At 45.5% G+C, this 23,104-nt stretch overlaps 7 protein-coding genes and 1 non-coding gene across 8 annotated transcripts; 3 read left to right on the top strand and 5 right to left on the bottom strand.

Moving 5' to 3' along the window:
- Nucleotides 1–37: 37 nt before the first annotated feature.
- Nucleotides 38–984, top strand: K441DRAFT_568653 (uncharacterized protein; the record flags this gene model as incomplete). Its single annotated transcript, XM_067643838.1, has 3 exons — nucleotides 38–318; nucleotides 374–716; nucleotides 784–984. The coding sequence occupies 3 exons, from the start codon at nucleotides 38–40 to the stop codon at nucleotides 982–984; spliced, it is 825 nt and encodes a 274-aa protein (XP_067502265.1).
- Nucleotides 985–1,273: 289 nt separating this feature from the next.
- Nucleotides 1,274–2,698, bottom strand: K441DRAFT_169309 (uncharacterized protein). Its single transcript, XM_067640307.1, has 2 exons — nucleotides 1,531–2,698; nucleotides 1,274–1,478 (listed from the first exon to the last, which is right to left on the bottom strand). Exon 1 carries the CDS (start codon nucleotides 2,400–2,402, stop codon nucleotides 1,587–1,589), a length of 816 nt encoding a protein of 271 aa, XP_067502264.1. The 5' UTR covers nucleotides 2,403–2,698; the 3' UTR covers nucleotides 1,274–1,478; nucleotides 1,531–1,586.
- Nucleotides 2,699–2,856: 158 nt separating this feature from the next.
- K441DRAFT_697508 (uncharacterized protein) lies at nucleotides 2,857–5,883 on the top strand. The gene is made up of 2 exons (XM_067652982.1): nucleotides 2,857–3,370; nucleotides 3,438–5,883. Exons 1-2 carry the CDS (start codon nucleotides 2,889–2,891, stop codon nucleotides 5,494–5,496), a joined length of 2,541 nt encoding a protein of 846 aa, XP_067502263.1. The 5' UTR covers nucleotides 2,857–2,888; the 3' UTR covers nucleotides 5,497–5,883.
- On the bottom strand, nucleotides 5,254–8,763 carry K441DRAFT_639178 (exocyst complex component). Its single transcript, XM_067646570.1, has 8 exons — nucleotides 8,435–8,763; nucleotides 8,294–8,384; nucleotides 7,596–8,236; nucleotides 7,418–7,545; nucleotides 7,186–7,360; nucleotides 6,846–7,139; nucleotides 6,420–6,793; nucleotides 5,254–6,370 (listed from the first exon to the last, which is right to left on the bottom strand). The coding sequence occupies exons 1-8, from the start codon at nucleotides 8,543–8,545 to the stop codon at nucleotides 5,614–5,616; spliced, it is 2,571 nt and encodes an 856-aa protein (XP_067502262.1). The 5' UTR covers nucleotides 8,546–8,763; the 3' UTR covers nucleotides 5,254–5,613.
- A 224-nt stretch (nucleotides 8,764–8,987) lies between these two features.
- K441DRAFT_662362 (uncharacterized protein) lies at nucleotides 8,988–12,403 on the bottom strand. Its single transcript, XM_067649025.1, has 5 exons — nucleotides 11,505–12,403; nucleotides 11,110–11,454; nucleotides 10,971–11,057; nucleotides 10,352–10,916; nucleotides 8,988–10,296 (listed from the first exon to the last, which is right to left on the bottom strand). The coding sequence occupies exons 1-5, from the start codon at nucleotides 12,310–12,312 to the stop codon at nucleotides 9,195–9,197; spliced, it is 2,907 nt and encodes a 968-aa protein (XP_067502261.1). The 5' UTR covers nucleotides 12,313–12,403; the 3' UTR covers nucleotides 8,988–9,194.
- A 117-nt stretch (nucleotides 12,404–12,520) lies between these two features.
- On the top strand, nucleotides 12,521–14,522 carry K441DRAFT_662361 (putative NEDD8 activating enzyme). Its single transcript, XM_067649024.1, has 8 exons — nucleotides 12,521–12,632; nucleotides 12,683–12,784; nucleotides 12,832–12,837; nucleotides 12,887–12,966; nucleotides 13,016–13,312; nucleotides 13,362–13,538; nucleotides 13,589–13,988; nucleotides 14,039–14,522. Exons 1-8 carry the CDS (start codon nucleotides 12,574–12,576, stop codon nucleotides 14,229–14,231), a joined length of 1,314 nt encoding a protein of 437 aa, XP_067502260.1. The 5' UTR covers nucleotides 12,521–12,573; the 3' UTR covers nucleotides 14,232–14,522.
- A 1,242-nt stretch (nucleotides 14,523–15,764) lies between these two features.
- K441DRAFT_697504 (uncharacterized protein) lies at nucleotides 15,765–17,252 on the bottom strand (the record flags this gene model as incomplete). The annotated part of the gene is made up of 4 exons (XM_067652981.1): nucleotides 16,882–17,252; nucleotides 16,663–16,729; nucleotides 16,452–16,606; nucleotides 15,765–16,369 (listed from the first exon to the last, which is right to left on the bottom strand). Exons 1-4 carry the CDS (start codon nucleotides 17,045–17,047, stop codon nucleotides 15,765–15,767), a joined length of 993 nt encoding a protein of 330 aa, XP_067502259.1. The 5' UTR covers nucleotides 17,048–17,252.
- Nucleotides 17,253–20,512: 3,260 nt separating this feature from the next.
- K441DRAFT_t21 lies at nucleotides 20,513–20,632 on the bottom strand. The gene has a single exon. It is a non-coding gene; the product is annotated as a tRNA-Ile (tRNA).
- Nucleotides 20,633–23,104: the final 2,472 nt, after the last annotated feature.

The following is a 23,104-nucleotide window of genomic DNA, read 5'->3' as shown; positions in this document are numbered from 1 at the left end:
CCTCCGCAAGCTCCAACCCTATGTACCCGCCGCCAAAATGTCCTCCATAGGCCCCGAAATCCCCCCTCACCTTCTCGCAAAACGAAAGCGCCTAGCAGAGGAAGAAGAATCCTCTAAACCTTTTCCAGCTCAACCAAGCAGTCCATCAGGTAGCGAGAAGCGGCGAAGAGTTGTGGGCCCCGCTCCTCCCCCCGCTCCGCTGGACGAATTACCATCACAGTCGGCAGAGTCTGAAGGCGAGGAGGGTAGCAGCAGTGACGATGATGATTTTGGGCCCGCGCCACCCACAGGGGATATTGCCCCGGTATGTAAATTCCGGTCTCGCCTTATCTGAGTAATTGGGAGCCGTAGACTGACTTCACGCGCAGACAAGCACCTATGACGATGAAGTACCTTCAGGCTATGACAACACCACAAAACCTCCACCGAAAAAGAAACTGCAGCGTGATGAATGGATGATGGTACCGCCGAAGCAAGACGACCTCGTCGCTCGCATGGATCCCACCAAGCTGCGCGCGCGCAAATTTAACTCAGGCAAAGGTGCACGTGCGCCGAATTCCGGTGGCGCTGATAATGCAATATGGACAGAGACGCCGGAGCAGAAGAGGAAGAGGTTGGAAAATGAGGTTTTGGGGATTTCAGCGCCATCTGGAGCAGCGGAAGTAGTAATAGATCGGGAGCAGGAGGCGACGGTGAAGAGAATTAGGGAACACAATGTGAGTTTTGCAATTGAATATTGGTCTATGAAAAATATCTCATAGCGGTGTACTAATAGTAGAACAGGAGAAATCACGTGGCAAGTCACTATACGAACTACATAAATCGCAGACGCCCAAGGAGAAAGAGGATGACCCAAGTAAACGAGCCTTTGATTGGGAGAAGGATGTTGGTGGCGGCATGAAAATAGGCCATGCGCAGAGGAAGGAACTGCTTAACAAAGCAGCGGACTTTGGGTCGCGGTTTTCCGGAGGCAAGTATCTGTGAACAGCTAGCAGTGTTACGATTACGACCATGACAAAAGTATATTGGAAGGCAGTCTTGTTTGATTATAGACCTTTCAATGCTTCACCCATTTGAAAAAAGCCCATGGCTCAGGCTCATGATACCTACTGTTGGCCAAAGCAGAAAGGATCAGTGAAATCTGCAGTATACTACACAGAAAAAGTTGAGGAGCGGCTTGAACAATACATTCAGCAAAAGCTGACCGAAAGGCGGATACTGCCAATGACCCAAACAACAAGGAATTTACAACTTCAAGGTCGAGATAACATTCACTCATCTCACTATTTGCTGCAATTAAGGCCAGCGTCTATTTCTGAGAGCTGACTCGGTGGATAGACCTAGCTAGAGACTGAGCTAAACGTTATAGGGATCTCAACCTATTTGTATAGACGATTCGTGGCCAAAGATTTCAAAGGAAATTTGTAATTACTCCAATATGGAGTAGCCATACTAGGAAATTAGCCACGATTGATAGGCTGTGCTTGAATCAGTATCATGAATCTATAAAGGGCCGGTTTGGGCACTCACCTGATAGTCCTCGGCAGCTTTTCAGCTCACATGCGTCTCGCGGTGATCCGGAACGTTTAGTATGGGTACCCTGCTAACGCACTCCTAGTCCTCGCATAAGCCAGAATATCCGTGTATGATTGTTGCACATCCCTCTCCACCGGAATAAACATATCTAGCACACAAGGCGTTTCAAAGAAGAGGCGTTCACGTCCTCTGAGTGCTCCAATAAGCTGACCAATAGTCACACCATTCTTGTTCCAAATTGTGTGGACAAGGTTGCTGAACTCTGGCCGGACCTGAAAAGGGGTGCACAGTTCAATAGCCGTGCAGGGTGGTTGGGTTAGAAACATGCTTCGCCAGGAGTGGTTCTGTTGCGCAAACCATTCGTTCTGAAGTTTCCGAGGAAATGCAAATCGGCACAACTTCACGGAATGCAGTCGATCTGGAGATGGTTCAAATGGAGCCTTGTAAAACTCATCTTCCGTGAACGCAGCGCTCAATTTTCGTTTGGGCCGGAAGCCACTGAGGATGCGGTCCAGTTGTGGATTAGGATCACATTCAGTAAGCTTGCGGAGAGGCCATTTCCTGAGCTCCCCTGAAGGAGTGCGGAATTCGTAGTGTATCGGTCCTCCTCGAAGGGTCTTTGTGGATTCTTCGATATGGTAATCGTGGTAAGCGACAAGACGAAATGGGCCGCCAACTTTAGGACTAAGGAATAGCAGACGCTGGAGTCGTGGGGAGTTCTCAATCACTGACTTCCATCGGATGCACACTCGTTGCACGCGTACGATGTCTTCCATGCGGAGGTAGAGAAGGATATGCTCGAGCACTTCGAATGTAGCACAAAGGCGCTGCAAAGCGGGAGGCAGGGACCTGTCTGCTTGAGCCATAATTAGCAACAAACGGCGAGATAAGTTGAAAATGAGTAGAAGCTTGAGAGCAGTCCCCTTTCAAGACAACGGGAACATAAACGATCAAGAGACTAGATATATTGAAGAGCAGCCATGAGATATAGCCGCTGGCGCTGCTCGTAGTCTCGAGATGATGACAGCATCTACAAACGAGGCTCAGAAGTTGGGGGCAAACGGATCAAGCAGTCACCCGCATCGGTGTGGGAGGCCTGTGTAACATATCAAAATAGGTAGTCATTTGCATCAGCCGTCATCTGCTCCTTCAATCTCCCCGCAATTGTACAACAGTTATGGAACAACGTCGGAGATGGAGAAACGAATAGATCTCTATTCTTGGCAATGCGTGACCTCGCGTTTAGCGGTTCAGACGCGACTTTAGCCCTTGGGCGAATTGAAGGGCCTTGCAAACCATTACCTTAACATATATCATGGTCCTCCAGACTCTAAGCCCATCCAAGCAATCAGATGCTTGGACGCCTCATAAAACATCCAAAGTCGACTGACTTTGACGACGATCAATATGGAAGATCTCTCAAGCGTCAGAGGTTAGACGTTGACAAAACCTCCGAGTCGGGCTCAGCTCCGCAATCACCGAAGTTCGGTCCACGAGAGATAGCAGATTCCGAAGCAGATATTGACAATGAAGAAGACCAATCACCTGTTGTTGCTTATCAAACCGACCTCGAAAGCGCTTTACCGCCTGTTAGGACGGACAAAGAAGCCATCGAGGAATATGAAGCTTTCAAGGCATCACAGAACGAGGATAATAGAGGTATAGAAGGACGGTTAGATGAGCGAAAATGGATCAAGGGCAAGAGCTCAATATATGTGGATGCCTTCAATCTGGCTTTAGAGACTGTTCTCGATGAGGAGAGCCACCTGTTCGATGAAGTCGAGATGACAGTCTTCAAAGAGTGGCATGAGCTGAGCTATGAAGCTCAATATCTGTAAGCTCACTGGAGTGCATATGATGTCATATTTGATTACCTGTACATTACTGAATTTAAACTGTAGATATGTTCGTCTTTTTCTTCGTAAAACCGCCGCTTGGCACCGAATCAACTCATTAGGGTACTACAACGATATCTCAGACCTCGAAACCTCTATCGAGTCTCTACAACAAACGAGAGAGCTTCCGTCATCTTCTGCGGAGGTGGAGAGCCACCCGGGTGAGCTGCAAGCGCCAGAAGGCACTACGCTTAATGCATCTTTTACATTTGCAGATAGGTCTGAGGATGAGATTAAAACGCTAGAGGAGGCCTCCTCTCTTTTAAAACTGGATGAACTCAAAGCTCTCGCTAAGGAGGCAAGGGTTCAGGGGAAGAACAAAAGAGAGTTGCTGAAAGCGTTGCGACAAACTAGCCAGAAACAACCTGGTTTGGGCTGGGTTAGGTTGAGAAGATCAGATACAGAGTCCTCGCGACATTCTTCAGGTTCAGGGTTAGACGAAGGGAATACCGCGCATGACCTACAGGATGACAATAGCACAGAAGCAAATCGTCGTACTCACTTCACGCGGAAGATTCTCTCCGAAACAGGTCCTTGCATACGGCTCTCTCTAGCTCCGTTGAAGCTTTTCGAAAGAGTACATTTAGTATTCTATCGATCTACTGAATGGACTGAGAAGTCCCTTACTACCATCATTCTCGCCAAGATTGCACGGCGTAATTTTCCGGAGTACATCGTTTCACGATCTGCCAGTATATTTTCGTCTCGCTCGTCTCTGCTAGAATATGAAGCATCCGTCCGCACCCAATTCCAGATTGATAACGTTCTCGAGTTCAATGGCAGACCTACCGATCAAGGCCTACAGGAAATTCTTGACATATTTGAGGAAGTCTACCCTCGCTGGCGAATACTTCTCCGTGAAGAACAGCAAAAGGAAGATTGTATGTACCAAAGTGGTGAGGGCGCTTACCTCCGACGACTGTCACCAGCTTGGGTGTACACTCGGATCGTTCACAAAGCGGCTTATGTCCTTGGAAAACTTAGACAGCATAAACGTGAACATGATCTCCTCACTGAACTACTCGCTCAACGTCTATTTCATGCTTCGCGTCGCGGCGCTTGGTATCAACGCAAAGCATTACTGGAAGAGCATTACATGACAACACTTACACCAGCAGGAGGTCGTAGTGAGGAAGCACAAAAGAAGCACTGGAAGCGAATAGCTCTCCAGACATGCGAGGACGGTCTTCAAGATAACATGGTTCACATAATCCATCACTACGACCTCCAGAAACGTGTTAAGAAGCTTGAGAAGGCCATTAAGATCGCAAAACGCGCTCAGCACGACTTCACTCATGTACGATTAGCTGCGCCCGTCGAGGTAACCGTCGAGGGTATACGCATAGAGAAAGAACCACCTCTCCCTAAGACCAGTAGCAACAGACGAAACAACTCCCCACATCCCAGCGGAACCGGGAGAGGTGCCAAAACCGTCTGGCTTGATCCACTAGAAGACAATGGCGAGTGCTCTGTCGAAGCCATGTGCCTCTCACATTACCGCTCGCACGGCTGGAAAGGCTATCACAGCGAAGGCGGCATCGTACGCACGTTGTTCGGCTATCTCTTCTTTGACATCCTCTTCACCTACGTTCCCAATGTCTTTCAGACGCCGTACCAGACATGTCCCCTAGATCTGTACACCGATGCTTTCTTCCCAAGCAGGCTCTCGGAAATAAACCACCGTCTCGTTCAAATCGGAAACGGTGAGGCTGAAACGTTAATCAGGAACGTGTGGAACAAACATTCGGAGCGGAAAACCTGTGTTGTGGGGCTCGACTGGACTTTCGAGCTGGACGACCTGGTTGAGGTTGTTAGTTGTTTTGATGGAGAAGCACTCGCGACTGTGTGTAAGGTTCTTGCGCAAGAATATGGGCAGCGAGGTGGAGGTGTGCCGGATTTGTTTTTGTGGCATCCAGAGAGGAAAGAGGTTATGTTTTCAGAAGTCAAGAGTGAGAATGATCGGCTAAGCGATACGCAGAGGCTTTGGATACACGTTCTTACCGGGGCTGGTGTACGGGTAGAACTATGTAACGCCGTTGCCAAGGAAGTGAGGGTGGTAGCATAGATAATAAAACCAGCATCGTCGCAATACTACTCAGTATATTTTAATTAATGTCACCTTTCGTCAAAACTCTACTTTACAGAGCCCTCGCAGAGAAGCCTAAATACCTATTCACTCACATCAAACGGCGCTCAATACTGCCTGGACGCCAACGCTTCCCGCATCCTCTCTCTTAAGCACATAGTGCCTCAACTCCATACTCTCGCTTCCACCACCTCTCAGCCTCTCTCTCAGCGCCTCCGGCCCGATAACAAACAGGTTCGCAACTTCGACCAATATATCCATCGCGCCTGGCTCCAGCTCCTCACCCGTCGGCCAGCCACGCACTAGATCCACATACTTCGTCATATCTTTAGAGACCACAAGACCACCCGCCAAACTCACACTAAACTTACGGAGATGCTCAAGGACGGCGCTGCGGAGGCCACGCGCGAGTTCAGATAGGAAGAGCGCGAGGTTGCGTCCGTCGAGAGCGGCTGAGGCTTGCGTAGCAACGCGGTTCAGGAACTGCGTTACGGCTGCGCAGGCCGGGGTTTCTGTTGCCATAGCTGCGGCTAGGGCGTCTTCGTCATCTTTAGGTCTGAAATCGGTCTTCTTTTGCAGCGCGAGACAGCGCGAGACCCAAGCCAGGGCGGCATCGAGGGTGCGGTTTATGATTGTTGAGATCTTGGTTTCGAGCGTTGCGAGGCTGTTTGTGGTTGCTTTTTCGATTTCGCGGCGGATCGTTAGGTTGGGGTTTGCGAGTGGAAGTAGGACGGTTTGGGTGGAGGTTTGGAGAAGGTGTAGGATTGAAATGGCGGTGCGGAGGGAATTGAGGTGGGTTAAGTCTGGGGGTGATTTGGTCATGGATTCTTGGGTTGCTGCATGGTCGGAGGCCCTGCGAATTATCAGCTAAACTCTTTTTTAATGAAGGCTCTGCGACTTACGCGTCAAGAGCAGTCTCCAGATATATTTCACCCATGTGCGAGAGAAGGAGGTTTAACAATGCTTGCACGTCTTTTGGGGTCTCATTGCCACCATTCAGTTCTAGACCTCTACCTACACCCTCGGCAAGCCATTTCAGCATTCTTTTGGCATTTGGAAGGCTTAGCCTGCCGTCTTCATCAGTCACTTCAATTTCTTTCTTCTCACTATCGGCGTCTTTAAGACCGGCAATACGGAGAAGTATTGCTTTCTGGGAGTTTGGAAGATCGGCCGAATCAAGCCGCTCCATATATGCATCCCTTGCTGAAGCGACCAATTCTTTGCCTCTTTGGCTTAGAGATTGGAAGTAGGTGGTCGGCATTTTGCGTCTTCGCGACTAGCGAAAGGTTAGATCTATGATTACTCTTTAGGATTGCAGTTGATCTCACATGGTATATCGTGAATTTAAACAAAAGAGACGAGTAAAGCTCCTCCAAGTTCTTCTTTTCCCGCTCAATGTATGAAGACCCAACAAAGTATGGCACGAAAAGGTCATCGAGTTGCTGATCCAGAGTAGAGGCAACTTGTGATGATACAGGTTCTGGATGTTCCGTCAATCCGTGAGATTTTAAATCATCCACTAGAGCCGCAATATAGCTTCTTGCTGCCTGTAGAGAACGGAGGAATGCGAGGGATGATCTTGAGTTTGCCTTGTCAAGAACCATCTCAAGACGTTGTTGTATCTTCAAAAGTCAGTGTCCGGACAGATAACGGCAATCGTCAACCTACAGATTGCTGAAATACTCTCTGTAGGAATCTTACGAGCACCTCATCATGATATGGAAATGCGCGCTTGATTATGAAAGATTCTTCCTGTACCACAAGCTTTACCTCGTCTACTAGGGATTGAAGACTGGGCTCGACTCCAGGGGGCTCGGTGTCTGGGTCGGCTAAGCGGTCCCACCTGTATATACTATTAGTTTGGGGAACTATATATTTAGTCTTGACTGGAGAGGCGTACGTTTCGTCATCCCCGGCAACTTCTTCAGTAATCAGCTGACTTCGATCGATGAAAAACTGATGCTGATTGACAAATAATGCCATAACGCTCCCGCCATCATTGAAATCACGGAGGGCGACAGCACATTCCTGGGTCATGACATTAACCACCATATTAAATGAGGGGCAGGAGTAATTACCCTCATGCCATCGAAGTTCTGTCGCCGATAGAACTCATCAAACTGCTTCAACAAGTCGGTCTCCAGACTCTCCAAGAATTTCTCAATAATTTCGCGGGTTGGGTATCTGCTTTGGCTACCACTAGGCCTCTTCTTTGCACCATTAACATTGCGGCTGCCGTTGGCTTGAGAACCTTCCGGGTCTAATCTGTTACTAATCTTCAAGAGTTGCCTGGCAATATGCGCACAGCGCACTTTACCATCTCCACCACCATGTCTCCTGACATCTTCCAGTGTTGAAATATTTCCCTTCTCGCTGACCTCTAGCCAGCACTGTATGAGGAATTTTGCATCCTGCGCACGCTGCCTTTGCCGATCAAGCTCCTCCAACCGTTCTCCTATGCGCACAGCTACATTACCCCCAGAATCCTGGTCGCCGCTGTCACTTATGCTGCCATTCAGCGAGCTGTCGAGCTGGTGGAAGTTTTCTATTGCTTGTTCAAGTTTCTTCCCTAATGATTCGACGTTCTGGTTGTGCTGGGCCTCTGCGCGCCGTACCGAGCCAGAGAGTTCATTCTCGTGAGATTCTAGTTCTTCGGAGAGTGAGCCGAGTCGGGAGAGTGCATGTTCGAAGGTGCGGATAAGAGGCTTAGGGTCGAACGCTGGCGCAGTGCTTTAGCCTTCTGTCCTGAAATTCCGTAGAAGGGGTTGGATAGTACCTTGTTGGCTTGCAGGTCCAGAGCGGCGACTGATAGGTATGGCGTTGTCGGAAAGAGATTCTATAAAGTCCTTGGCAATGAAGTCTTTACTCTAAGTACTTAGTATTAGTCAATTGTCTCCAGAATGAAAGTGCAACTAACAGAAAAGGTGTCCAAGGTAAATACTGGGCCCTTAGAGTACGTAGATCTCGCTCCGGTGGTGGAGGCATCCCGCGAGAGAATAGATGCCGTATCTGCCCCTGGGACAGGCATCGTAGCTTCTCAAGAGGGGACCATCGGTGTGCAGTGGTAAGTTTTGAGGATGCAAGTAGAATGATTGAGTAGCAGAAGCGGGCGTCTTGGAGCTCTTCGTAGGATCTAACACAGAAGTAAAGCTGAAGACATATTCCTATGCAAGCTTAGGCATGTAATTCACTCTCAAAGGTTGCTGTGTTGTTGTAGGAGCGCTTTGATAACTCAGCGCATGGCAGATGTTCAAGCCACCCTGTATCGCAAGCCGTCAGATTGGAGTAACAAGAAGCGGCCACAATATTAACCACAATCTAAATAGAGGCGATGCAAACTCTGCAATGACCTTCTCTATGCAAATTCTTCCATTATATTATTAGGGAATTAATTGATTTAATGTTACAGTGCACATAATTCAATTAAGAAACTAATACGATTATGTAATTATATAATACGATGTAATATTTGCCCTAGTGAGACGCGATTGGTTCGTTGGTTTCCGTACACCCGTAGAGAGCAACAATTATTATCTCCAAAGTTAAGTGCTCTCTCAGAACTTTATGTTGGGTTTATCTAAGTTGCAGTAAATGGTCTGAAGGGATCCCGTAGGTCTGATGAATTAATCTAGTTGGCTTAGTTTAGTCCGCAGTGATCTTCAGCCCGGAACCGCAATTCAAAAGTCCATCATATCCCCAACTAACATCCGTTGATATTTCTCAACCACTTCTCCACACCTGACCAGCACACCCGCTGCTAACATCCTCGTCTTTCCATCCTCCTCTCCCCCACCACCTAGCCGCTCAAATACCCCTCGTACCCATTCCTGTGTTTCTAGCAACTCCTTTGCCTGTTCTTGCGCCAGGAGCTGCTTATCTTCGTTAATGTCTAGGAGAGTGAGAAAAGCAAGGAGCAGCGCGGAAAGAATGGTGGGGTCAGCAAGCGCAGCACCGCGGACAGCAAGCAACAAATCCCAAAACTCGGAAGTCATTTGAGGGAGTGAGAGTGTTGATGGACCGGAAGCGTGTAGCAGAATAGAGAGCGTTTGCAGATAAGGAGGCAGGAGGTACGGAGAGGTATACAATGAATCTGGATCCGAAGCTTGCATATGTGTCCACCATCTGCCTGTCAGTGGGAAGAAGAAACTCTGTGCGACGATCATGGCAAGGGCGTTGGGGATAGGCTTTTTGCGTTTCTTTTCGACTTCCATCCGCGATGAGAAGGTTCTGACTTTCAGCGCATTAGGGCCAGAGAGTTTATCTGCAGCATTGAGTGCTATCGGCCCAATCATCGTGTGCTCCAGGCGCTTAGCAAGTGAGTTAACAGGTGTAACTTCGGCAACATAGATTTTGTGGAGCTTCGGGGGAAGCATTTTCGATGGGAAAGAATATTCCTGACTTGACGTAGACCCGCCTAGCTCATCGTCTTTGAAGCCAGCTAGCTCCCGAGCTCCAAGACCCATCGTCGTAAGCATTGCAACCCGTTGAGTCAAGGAATAGTCACCGGAGAAGAAAGCTCTTGCAAACCATTGCCCCATCTGAGCAGGTTGGGCTATCAGAACTGCGATGAGAGCTTGCTGACGCATTTCTGGGAAGTTCGGGAGCTCGAAAGGATCATTCAATCCTACAAGGATGCTTGCTAATTCTTCAATATGATCCGAGACTTCTGAGCCAAAATTTGCTTTTCGTCGAATTAGACTTGCCGAGGTGGAAAGGGCAAGTTGGTGGCGGTCGTAGTTTTCATTGTCTCGTAATCCAGCTATTAGGTCGCGTATGTATCTGTACATTTATGAACAATGGAAGATCTATGTTTATTAGAAGATAGGTTACTGACACAGGAGCTATGGGTTTGTTTCTTTGAATCATGGTTGGGTCGTCATAATCGTCCTCCAGATCAGAGTCCGGCTTTGCGTAAGGAACCAAATCATCATCTTCAGAGCCGTCCTCGATTTCGATAATTCTTGGCCCTGTTATTTCCGTTATCTTTGCGTTTGATCCTTTGAGATCCTTTTGGGGTAGTAAATTCTTGGATTTCTTTTGACCAGAGGCAAGTCCATGTGTTATTTTGGCTTCATTGTCCTTGTTCTGACCTCGCACGGCTTGCTCTAAGTCTCTCAAATTTCCAAGCTCATCTTCAACATGAGTAAGTCGTTGGTACCATTTAGCCTCGGAAGCTTCGGCGTCGTCGAGCTCAAATTTCATCCTATTGTCTGGCTTGTCTATGAGTTCCGATATGGCCATGCCAACCACTATCCCAAGGAACCGAGCTCTTGGTGAGGAAGCGCCGATGCGGTTAGACATTCCGTTTAAATGGATACTTGATCTTGCAGTTGTAAATAAATACATTGCCTGATCTCGATGCACATAACCGCAGGATATCAGAAGGGTCTGTACTAGTGCTATTACATGTAAGTGGTACCAAGTCTAACTTTCGGGGCGAGTGGTTGCAATACCTTCTTGTTGTAGGGTTGGGGTATGTCTAATGTAGAGCTGGTCGCCAAATAACTTGATGCCGCGTTCCACAACGTTCTGAATCCGCTCTAACCCTTGTCAGAAGGTTTTAAGCACTATCATGTAGAATTATGAGCTTACCCTGATCCTTAGAGATAGCCGCAATAACACTCCTTCGTATTGCAAGCGATCCGTCCATGTCGGAGCCGGCTGAGCTTGTGAGCGAGGAGACAATATAGTCTTTAAGAAACCCATTCTCGGAAATGAGGTCGTTAATGAAGCGAGCTGCTCCAGAAATGGTCCGAGACGGCTTCAATACAAGCTCGTCTTTGGTCTCCGGTATCAATCCAAGGCACTGTTTTGAGATATATGATATTGTGGAGTTTAAGAATTGTCGTTGCTCATGTGGCGCGAGTTTTGGTAGAAGCGTCCGGGCATTACAACTTGAAGACAAAGATGCCGAATGCACGGCGGCAACAACGCGGTCTGCTATGCTTAGAACTCATCATTCTTTTGTAGATCGACCGTGAACTTACCGGTATATCCTAACGTAAAAGCTTTCCCGCAGAGTTGAATAATAGCGTTCCACTCAGATACATCAGAAGGCATAACCGACTTTATCATGGATGCAATATTTTTTCCTAGCCACGACGCATATTCATTCCCCTCAGCGAGCCATGACTCTGATCGGATAACCGTAGAATCTTTCAAAGCATCTTCAGCCTGTGCTGCTATAGCTAGTATTTTGCCAGAAGCAGTTAAAGTAACAAATTCTTTCCACAACAGAGTTCGCTGCGTATGACCTAGCGTAAGCTGGCTAATGCTAGTCCAAATATCCCATGAGACGCTTTCCTCGGTCAATACCAGAGATAAAGCGTCCAGGAGATCTTCGATCTGTTGGGAAGGGTCTCTCTTCTCCGATACTGACTTCTTCTGCTTTGAGTCGGCAATTAACGCTCTAAGTCTTGCAACTATGGCACCAAGGCCGCTGACGCTTCTGAGACATTTTATTAGAGACACAATATTTGTCCTTTTTCCATCGCCTTTTTTAAGAGCTCTCCAGTAATCTGGAATAGTGGTGTCTACCAGCACGTTGATTATTTGCGCCGAAAGAGGTCCCGGGACAGCAATGGAGAACGCATCCTTGCTATATATTGTAGATTCGAGATATCTCAAGATCTTCCTAACGGTTTCATGATCGGGTTGATTTTGTAGAGCCTTTAGCGCATCTCTAGGGGACTTGATCAAAATAGTTGCAGGCACCCCATCTCGATTGGCAAGAGTAGGCTGGGTCGGTTGGTTTTTCACATTCGTAGTCTTGATTGGGGTAAGAAAGTCATCCATTCAGAGCCTATACTCGTATTCCTTTTGTGAAAGAGAACCAAAAGATATCACAAAAACTTATTTCGATTCTGAGTAAGTAATTTAACTCGCAAGTATGATGTAAATGGTGACTGGACGAAGTTTCAACTCCCTCTCGGCAAAAGCTGCATGCACCTTATCGATAATGAATTCTTGGCGTCTACCTTCAACACCAATAAGTGGGTGCCTATGGACCCTCACTCTCAACCCCTCTGACGAAACATTCCGGCCTACTCATATAAAATGGCTGAAGAGCCCGAGCCCGGTTTCTCGAACGATGCCGGTTCTCAGAGACTGAGATGGTAGACACAGATCTTTCAGCCCGTTTCCAACAGCTAACACTTGCCCACAGGAAGTATCTTGACAATATTCTCAATCGGCTGGGCCCTTTCACAGATCCTGACTGGGAGCCAGGTGAGGCCGTAGTAGAAGGTTTATTAAGAGCTAAAATACTGTGAGTATTGCACTATACCTAGAAGAACCATCATTAATGTGAACCAGTGTCATGTGCGTAAAAACTCCGCGGTGCAAGGTGGGAAAAGCTCATTATACGTAGTGGTGCCGGCGGGTTGGGATGCGAGATTCTTAAGAACCTAGCCCTTTCCGGGTTCAAAGACATTCACGTCATTGATATGGGTGCGGTCCAACGTGCCAATATTGAAGGTTAAGCTAATATTCTAGTCAGATACTATCGACGTATCGAACTTGAACCGCCAGTTTCTGTTTCGCCATGCCGATGTAGGCAAATTCAAAGCCGAAGTGGCCGCTCGTTTCGTAGAGAAACGCGTGAAAGGAGTTAAGATAACGCCATATTGCGGCAAAATCCAGGACAAGGACGAGGAGTACTATATGCAATTTGCCATGATTATCTGTGGCCTCGACAGTATTGAAGCTCGACGATGGATTAATGCTACTCTTGTAGGAATGGTTGACGAAAACGACCCGGATAGCTTGAAACCTCTAATAGATGGCGGAACAGAAGGTGGTTCATCATTCCACAGCCAGGCTGACAGATCACTAACCTTTCTCAGGGTTTAAGGGCCAAGCCAGGGTGATATTTCCTACTATGACTTCTTGTATTGAGTGCCAGCTTGATATGCACGCCCCACGTGCCGCCGTTCCTCTTTGCACCCTTGCAACCATTCCTCGACAACCGCAGCACTGTATTGAGTGGGCCCACATCATTGCCTGGGAAGAGGAGCGGAAGGGTAACCAGGCCTAGATTTCCTCTAATCATATTTTCTAACCCGCGATGTAGATATTACCCTCGATAACGATGACCCAGAGCATATAACTTGGCTATATCAGAAAGCCTTGAAGCGTGCTCAGGAGTTCAACATCTCCGGTGTAACATACTCAATGACTCAAGGTGTAGTCAAAAACATCATTCCGGCAATAGCTTCAACCAATGCAATCGTTGCCGCTAGCTGTTGCAACGAAGCATTCAAGATTGCTACCAACACAAACCCCTTCCTAGGCTTTCCCGAGACTGACAATTACATGATGTACACTGGTGATGAGAGCATCTACACATACACTTTCCAGCACATGAAGAAATCAGACTGTCCCGTCTGCGGTAACTTGGCGAAGAATCTTGAGGTAGATTCCACATTTACGCTTCAAGATTTTATCGAGAGTTTAGCAGAGAGACCCGAGGCGTACGTCGGTTCAATATTATACCACCCCGTTACTTCTAACAATATCCTAGTCAACTGAAGAAGCCCACAATCCGTACAGAGGCAAAATCGTTATACTATCAGTCACCTCCAGCGTTAGAAGAGCAAACCCGACCGAATCTGTCGAAGAAACTCAATGAACTTGTTTCCGATGGTGAAGAGGTGGCCATTTCCGACCCCGCCTTCCAGATTACCTTCAAGTTCAAGTTGCTGTTCAAAAAATGACGCTGTTAGTGATGACCACGGAGCCGGTCAACACAGATATTGCCGTTAGTATGGAGCGATATGTGCATAGGATTTTGGCGTTGGGCTTAAGATTTGATGTGAAAGCAGTACGCCCCCCGCAAGTAGTTGTGCGACTTTTTGAGGGCACCATCGGAGAATCGAGAATTAGAACTATCCCATAGTGAAGCCATTGAGCTATAGAAAGATCCCTAGGAGCTTTAGGAATTCGTCATTGTTTTCAATGATCAGATAATAAAGTTGGTTGCATATCATATATTCCCGTATGCGGACTATTTTAGTGTCTCTGCTCTCGCTTCTCCGACGCGGCTGACTTTGGCGTATGCGTAAATTCCCACAATCCTTGGCACGGATTTCCCCGTTTTCCCGCGCCACAAACACGGAGATTTTAACACCTGCAATTAAGCAACTTTATTACCAAGCGAGGCCACTTTTTATATGGTAAAATCGTTATATATCCCTTCGCACGCTGGTTTGCGTCCAACCGTATCGATAAGGATCCAGCCAAATCAGGCACTGGCAACGTGATGAGAACTGCGCAGTAGATAGGGTTTTTAATATAAACGATTTTATATGTACATATATCCGTAGGCCTAGTCCTTGGTGTTGAGCTTCGCGAGATGCGTGTTCTAATACCCTCCGCTCGTGTAAAACGAAATCCTGCATATGGAACACCCGTAATTTGTCCTTAGCGCCCTTAGGCCTTTTCCACCCTACACTATCGTTTCTTAACGTCCTTATAGTATTTAGTGATAGATCTACAAGTAGCTTCCTGCTATTTATCCTCTTCTTTAACACTTAGCCGGCTTCTATATACGGAGAGTAGTTCTATGGCCTCTTCCTTAGTTATAGGTAAATAAGTTTATACTCCTTTACCGGGCGCTAGATAATATCCGCTGTTCCCTTCCTTTTGCTTATTTTTCCGCGATACTAATTAGGCTATATAGAAGCTTCGAGGAGGGCGTCGCTAAGGTTACGGCGGAACTATAGATGGGTGTCTTTATGTAAGCCGCGTACACCATCGGAGGGCTTATAGGTAGAAGACTGCGATAAGGATCCCGCAGGTGCTGATGGAGGAGATGAGGGAGAGTACGGTCGTTACGATTGCGCATCGGTTGGAGGCAGTCAGGAGTGCGGATTGTGTCGTGCTTGGGAAAGGGAAATTCGTGAGAGCTGGAAATGCGAAGGACATGCTTGCAGAGGGGACAGGATTTAGTGGGTTATTGGGGTGATGATGAGAACAATTTAGACTTCGGCTAAGGATTCGTTATAAAAGGGGATCTAGGGAACTAGAGATCTGCGAGCCCCGCGCCATTCCTGCCATTCGACATAATATCATTAATTTAGTGATCTCTTCACTAGCATTATCCACCCAGGATCTATCAAACCCGGAGAAAACACAAACTGTAAATGACAAATGCAACCTACACCTTTGATTCGTAATACTTGAATGATTCCCAACCGCTCGGCCCTCCAGTCGCCCCGATGCTATTTCGATTACCTCAAAGCCTGCTGCTACATATGTCGCCCATCCAACTCCGCCGGGAACGGCCCCGGGCTCGGGACTTGCGCCGCTCCCACCTGCGCATTCTGCTTCGGCTCCGCGCCCACCCATCCTTGCTGCTGGCCCTGCCCTTGCCATTGTTGCTGCACGCCAGCTGGGGAATTCGGTATATACTGCGGTGCCGGACTCATAGACGGGCTGTACGCTGCCTGCGCCATCGGAGGTTGTCCTATTGCTGCTCCTCCTTGCGGTCCCGGTCCGTACTGCGGATATTGCTGCGGAGGTAGTTGGGCAGGTGGGTTCTGGGGTGCATTGCGCTGCTTCTTCTTGAGGAAGAAGATATAGGTGACGAGACCGGCAATAGCGATTAGAGCGATGGGCCCGACAACGACGCCGGCAATCCAGGCTTTGGATTTGGAGGGCGCGGGGGCGGAAGTGTGAGTCGGAGTGGAGGTTGAGGTGGGAGAGGAAGTCAGGGCGGCGGTTGAGGGGGTGAAGGTTGTGGTTGCAGCAGCGGAGGATATGGAAGATGCTGCTAAGAAAGGAGAGCTAGTTAGGAAGATTTTCAAGACGTTCAAAAGTAAGAAATTCGAGGGAACCAGGATTGTCTGTAATGCTGTAGACGTTCAGGAGCGTGGAAGGTAAGAAATTGTACGGGCGCGGATAAGGTTATAAAGGGAAATGAGAATATGTCATACTCTGGGTTGGTTTTACGCGGTAATAAGACCAATTTACTGCGGATTCTCCGCAGAAGACGTCAGTGTACGGGTTAGAGTCGTCGGCGTTTTCGAAAATGAAGGCTGTAGCGCATACGGTCTGTGATACCTCTGAGGGTTCGGTATAGAGAGCGGAGCTGCAAAATGATCAACGAGCGCTACCTACAATATTCATTGCTGGAACTGCCCTTACCAGGCATAGGTACCCCCAGTAACAGTGCCAGTGGTGTATGTGTATACCAATGAGCCGCTCACGCAACCTATTGGAAAGTTGCAGGCTGCTCCAGTCGTTGTACAGCAGCCAGCATAGCCTCCATGCTGATAGTAAGTGCCACCGACATCGCAATTCTCGGAGGTATCTGGAGAGGTTGCTCAATTAGCTGCGCGACATAGCCTTGAGAGAAGGACGTACATCCCCCAAGATAGCTCAGATACCCCAGGAACCTGTTGTCGTTTTGCTTTTTCAAGAGCTCAACAACAGGAGCAGGTGTCACCATAGACTCTGGTGCTGGCAATACATTTGCAGAGGAGCACACCAGCCATATCGACAGCAAAGAATAAAAGATTGATATCGCCATAACAAGGGATAATTGACGCTGAAAGACAATGCGGGAGGAAGAGAAAGCCTAGACTTAAGTACGAGAGTCTCCGCGACTCAGCCGCACAAGACGTTCCTGCACAACCACGGGTGAAATCTGACCAATAGTAGAAACCCCAATGAATAAGAATAGCCCAAAAATCGTTTTTCCGCTTGGGGGCGTTTTACCATTGACTCTATTCGTCCCGACGAACGCCATGGCACCTCACAATGAGCGAGGTTTAAATTAGTGCTTCGTATTCGGCAACGCCCCAGCGGGAAGACGCAAGGTCGAGAAGGAATGGGTTTGGCGATGAACATCAACTATCCGAACCAGTTTCCCCAGAAGAGCCTTATGATGAAGTGCTCACACATAGAGTGAGCGCCTAGCTTTGAATGAAGAATGCAGCGAAATCGTGAACGCTGTGCAAAATATTCAGACGTCATGTCCATTGAGCTGCAAGGCTGGAAAGTGAAGTCCTGCCAAGAGAATGAATGCAATTTTGGAGTACTATCTGTCAGACGCTGAGCAGGCTGATGGAAATGATACATATGATACTCTATGAGTAAGAATCTCAGGGGCTCGAAGGCCCCGAGAAGATATCTACACGATGGCCCGCGCGCTGTCACGTGACACGTCGCTGAGGTCAAAGAGACTGCCCAAGTACCCCCTACCAACACTATCCCTTCGTGTGGCAGAAGTCACTTTTCGTATTGGGCGATTTTGGCGCTTTTGCTTGGGTTAGCATGCTGCAGACGCCTTAGCTAGCGCGGTTTTACTACAAGAGGGTACTACGAACGGGATAGAAGCCCTCCCTACTAGTATGCCAGTAGAATAATACAGCCCAGCTATTTTGTAAAGGCTTACTTATTTTGAAAATATACTAGCAGGGAGGGCGTCTGCCCTGTACGTGTTACCCCCTTATAGTAAGCCCTACTAAAACACTAATATATCCTTATCCTTATCTTATACTATGATAAAACTTAATCTAAGACTTTAACCGACCGCCACCAACTTTAACAATCTACGCCCTATTTGTATGGTAATATTTTTACTGCTATAGATATCGCAAATCCACTCTAAAGAACTGTAGATAATCCTCCGCTTATGTAATATATCTATCTTATACGCTTCTATAAGGCGTGGTGGAGGCCCTAATAGAGTTGCAAGCTTTGCGTCTCCGTGGAGGTAGAGAGCTTTGTGAGGAGCTTCGCGAGGAACCTCCGCGGACGAGCTTAGGGGTAAGCCGTGCACGGAGCTGTACACGGAGCTCTGTAAAATTTATTCTTAAAGCTCTATATAAAAAAAAGTATCTATTTATATAAAATATGGCTCCTAGATCTAAAAAGAATAGACAGCTGTAAAACGCACGCGTTTAAAGGCAGCCGCAGCCGCAGCCGCAACCTCTATAGCAGCCTCCGCAGCAGCCTCTGTAGCAGCCTCCGTAGTAGCTACCAGTATACTGCTCTGCAGAGCGACCCCTGTAATAGGAAGACTACCCGGTAGAGCAACCCCAGCAGGAGAACGAGGATGTATTTGCAGCTACGCCTTTTTGCTCTACCGCCTAGCGGGAGTCCCTTGCTCTCCTCCGCTCTTTTAACGTACGGACTAACTCGCAGCGGATATAGATATACGCTAGTCGCCTAGTCCAGTAAGGCCAACAGGCAGCATCGCTGACAGCCAGCTGCTAATGTAAGCAGTTAGTTAGCGTAGATACATGCAGCGCGCTGCAGCTCGCTGCATGGGTGGTATTTTGAAGCTTTTTAGTAGACTTTTAGGTAGTTTAAGGATATTTGACTAAAATTCGGTTGGGAAGCCCTAAGATATCTATACTAACTTATATAGAAATCCCTAATATCCCTATGGCGGATTTAGAAGCGTCTACCTATATTTTATTAATATAGCAATATATAACGCACCCTATATTTTACCTATTAGCTAAGTAGTAGAGCCTCTTCCTCTACTCCTTAATTAAGCTCTTTACTAGCCTAGAGCCGTCATAGATCTACCGCTTCTACTCCCCTTATAGTTAAAGATACTTCTAAATTATTAAGATTAATAAGTGTTGGTAGGGGGGGGCTGGGGCATCTATAGGAGCTTAGCTAGTATATAGATTATCTCAGGTGCCCTAGACTCTCGTAGAGGAATCGACCTCTGCACCTTGTTATGCATTTTATGCAATCATATCATAAAATTTTGCCAAGGAAGGTCCCGTGCGCGAATAATCTAGCCAATTAGATAGCANCAAGAGTAGGTAACGTAATCTGGAGCCNGTGCGAGGCGAATTCCTCTCCAAGGGTCTGAGAGAAAATGGGCGCGTATTGCACCCCTTACACCTCATAGTTTCCTCGTGCTTNTGAGATGGAACTTCCCCACTATNACTTATTTTTCCCTAAGATTAGGTGAGCTACTTCTTATTATATCTAAGAAGTAGCTCACCCAATCTTAGGGAAAAATAAGTTATGGTGGTAAAATGCGATCGAGGTTCCAATATAGCTGGTTAGGTTGGCCTGGTTTCAAAAAAAATGCATTTTTGAACTTTGAGGCTGTATATCAACCCCTAATACGCGGGCTATCTAATTAAATTAATTAGAATATATAAGAAGAAGAGGTTATAATTCAAATGCATCGACAACTGTAGCTATAGCTGCTAAATTGGCCCTGTTATGGCTGATTGAAAATAGCATACGTTAAAAAAGTGGCCTGGCTTACAGCAAGCACGCGCCCATAATCTCTCAGACGCTACGTAGAGGATTTTGTTGGGTCACGTGGGGTTGAGATTGGTAAGAAGTTATGCAAAGGGGCGGGCCTGCCAATCATCTACGAAGCGGCTGAGGCACCTGAGATAAATATAGAGTCGTCCCGAAGGGACGACTCCACCTTATGGAGTCCACACTATCATACACCTGCATTCCCATGTGACAATAAGAATGGTAGTAAGGTAAACAACATCGTTCTAAAATTCTCTTAATTAGTAGCTTATAACTAGTTAATTACTCTACTAAACTCTTACTAAGATTACCCTAGATCTATTTCCTATACTAGCTATAAGCTCTATATATAAGCGAGCTATTAGTTAAGCTAGGAGGGTCGTTATTAATAAGCGTAATAGACTTATTAATAAAGATTTACTAGGACTTAAATTAGGGCGTATATACTACTATTAAACGCTATTTAGGATATTAATTAGAGTATTAATATTAAGTAGATAGCTATATAGCTATAAGGTATAGGCGACCTAGGAATAATCTAGAGATAATTTTAAAAATAATATTATTGGTATAAGGGATAGACAATTAACTTATATAAATAATTAACTTATAAAATATATTAGGTAATATAAGTCTTACTTTAATAATAGTTTATTTATATATTATAGTTTAATCTAGCAGAAATACGGGATAAATAAAAGCTACTATAAAGGATAAGGGTGCCTAAAAAGAACTAAAAAGATAGGTTATAGCATGGTCACTACGAGGGTCGAACTCGCGACCTATTTAATGTTAGATCCACTTAGAATAGAGTTTATTTATCTTACTTTGGCGTTATTAGCACCACACTCTAAACCAACTGAGTTAAGCGACCTGCTTTGTGATGTTAGGAAGAAAAAGAAAATAATATATAACCTGTAAATAAAAACATGCCAAGTATAATAGGCGCCTTATTTGAGTTTTCCCACTTTTTTTCTCTACGTAGCGCTCCTTATTATTCGTCACCGGATATTAACAGAATTAGTCTCAGTGTCGCTATTGATTGATTACTTGTACTTTATCGTGGCGATCTTTATATGATAAGAATTGAAGGACGACCTACAGGCAAAACTCCTTAGTATTGGCTTCTGCAGCCGAACGTATCGTAATACCAATGGTATCGTTGTATTTAGGTTTTGTACGTAAGATACACCAAAAATCAAAATTATAGTAACGTATTAGCCACCCGGTCGAGCCAGCTACCCAGTTGAGCCACCCTAAAACACACCAAAATCTACTAACTTTAACCTTTTATAACTCCACCCCTATTAAAGATATTTAAATAAAAATTTAAACATAGCTGCTTATATATAGAAATATTCCATTTATAATGTTTTTAAAAAGTATTCTATATTTAACGTATTTTAAGCGAAGTATCGACATAAGTAAGTTATCGAAACCAATTCCTCACCAAAATCTATAAAATCCACAACGAAATATCTTAACAACGACTAGATAAAAAACTCTGAAATTTTAGTAGATTATAAATATTAATTAGGAAAAGTAATTATTAAATTTTTATAGGACAAAATCTTATAATTATTACGATATTAAGTTTTAGTCTTTAAATATAAATAAAATATTATATCTTAATAACTAGTGGATTTATTAATTTAAAAAATTAATATAGGCTTTAAATTATATATAAAAGCTTAAATATTCTTTAGGAGCTCTTACTGCACCCGGCCTAAAAAGACCAAAACTAACCAAAAGAACCCTGAAAAACACCTAGAGAATCCCCCTAAGATGCATGCATCGCAGGGAAGGTATATGTTAAATGACGGTGGTTTACACTCGCGCGCGTCCACCAGAACCACGCTTAGCAATAGCCCTCTATAACAAGAATGGGCGAATACTACACTATAAAGCGGAAAGACCTTTATTAAGAAGGCATCTAATAAAATATAAAGCCTATTAGACGCGTTTAGTATCCGTAGTTACGGGGGAGTAACTATTAGCTATAATAAACTAATATAGCTAGTAGAATGGCTCCGCTAGTCTAGTAAACCCTAGGCGCCCCTCTAGCAAACCCTTAACTAAATCCTCTAATAGTTAAGTAAAATAAAAAATAAATAAAACCTCTTTTTACCGGTAAACCGTACCTAGGCTACTATAGCTGTATATCTATAGTATAGGGAACCTACCCCCCTAAAGATAATATCCGGGTATATAATTATAATATAACTAAATATAGAAAAAGTAGAGGGGCTTAGGGGATAATTAGAAATAGAAGTCCTTACGGAGATTTATAAAGAGGTTTACGACGCTATTATAGTCCGATACCTTAGGAGTAGAGATATTAGAGTTACCCTAAGGGACTAATAGGTAAAGGAACGAGCNNTTAGGGTAGNGGATAGGCTAGGAGAACGTATTAGTATAAAAGTACTCCGTAAAGATTACCTAGTTAAAGTCCTAGTGGTTCCCCTAAGCCTTAGGGTAGAAAAGGGACGCTAGGCGGATAATATAGTAACTATATATAAGATAGTAAAACAAATGGAACGCCTTATACTAGGACTTAAGATCACCTAAATTTAATAGCTTTAATAGGAAAATGCAAACTAAGTATATAATAAGAATAATAAAAAAATATAAGGGTTGCTAGAAACTCGCTAGGGAAACGCTAGTCAAATATATAGCTTCCTTATTATCAGCATATATATATTAGGAATGCAAAAACTCCTTATTTAAAAAGGTATTATTATAAATGGCCTTATATATAACGTAAGGCTCTATAACTACAGACTCCGCCTAAAATAATACTATCGCTATATATAATAGGGACACACCTAATCTATATACGCAGTATAGGTATACTACGGCTACTATGCAGGCCCCTACAATATAAGATAATACTTAAATTAAGACTAAATAAAATGTGTAAACTGCTACTAAAGCATATATAAGGCATAGGAGAGAGTAAACTATATTAAATATAGGAGACGGAAGGTAAGGGCTTAACAGCTACGGGAATAACTGCATGCTAGGTTATATAAATGGAAATAATAGGCGATAAGCTAGGGGGGCGCGGGTACCTTTCTAGCGTTTCCTACCTTTAATACTAGGGGGCTAGGCCAGCTATCCCAAGCCTTAATAGGCTAGAAGCGACGCCGTGTAATATTACTAGACTATATAGGGATATAAGGATTATAGGGGATATAAGGGAGAGAACGCCCTATAGGAAGACCCTTATAGACAGCTATAGCAAGCTTAAGACTAGGATAATTAAGAATTAGACTTAACGCGGTAAATATAATATTTATAGCCAACTTTTAAAGGGTATATAGCCAACTAGTAAAAATAGGGGAAG

The sequence above is a fragment of the Cenococcum geophilum genome (genome assembly GCF_001692895.1).
Source record: "Cenococcum geophilum 1.58 unplaced genomic scaffold K441scaffold_30, whole genome shotgun sequence".
Taxonomy (NCBI): Eukaryota; Fungi; Ascomycota; class Dothideomycetes; order Gloniales; family Gloniaceae; genus Cenococcum; species Cenococcum geophilum.
The sequence above is the reverse complement of the archived record's forward strand: the minus strand, read 5'-3'. Positions and strand labels throughout refer to the sequence as shown.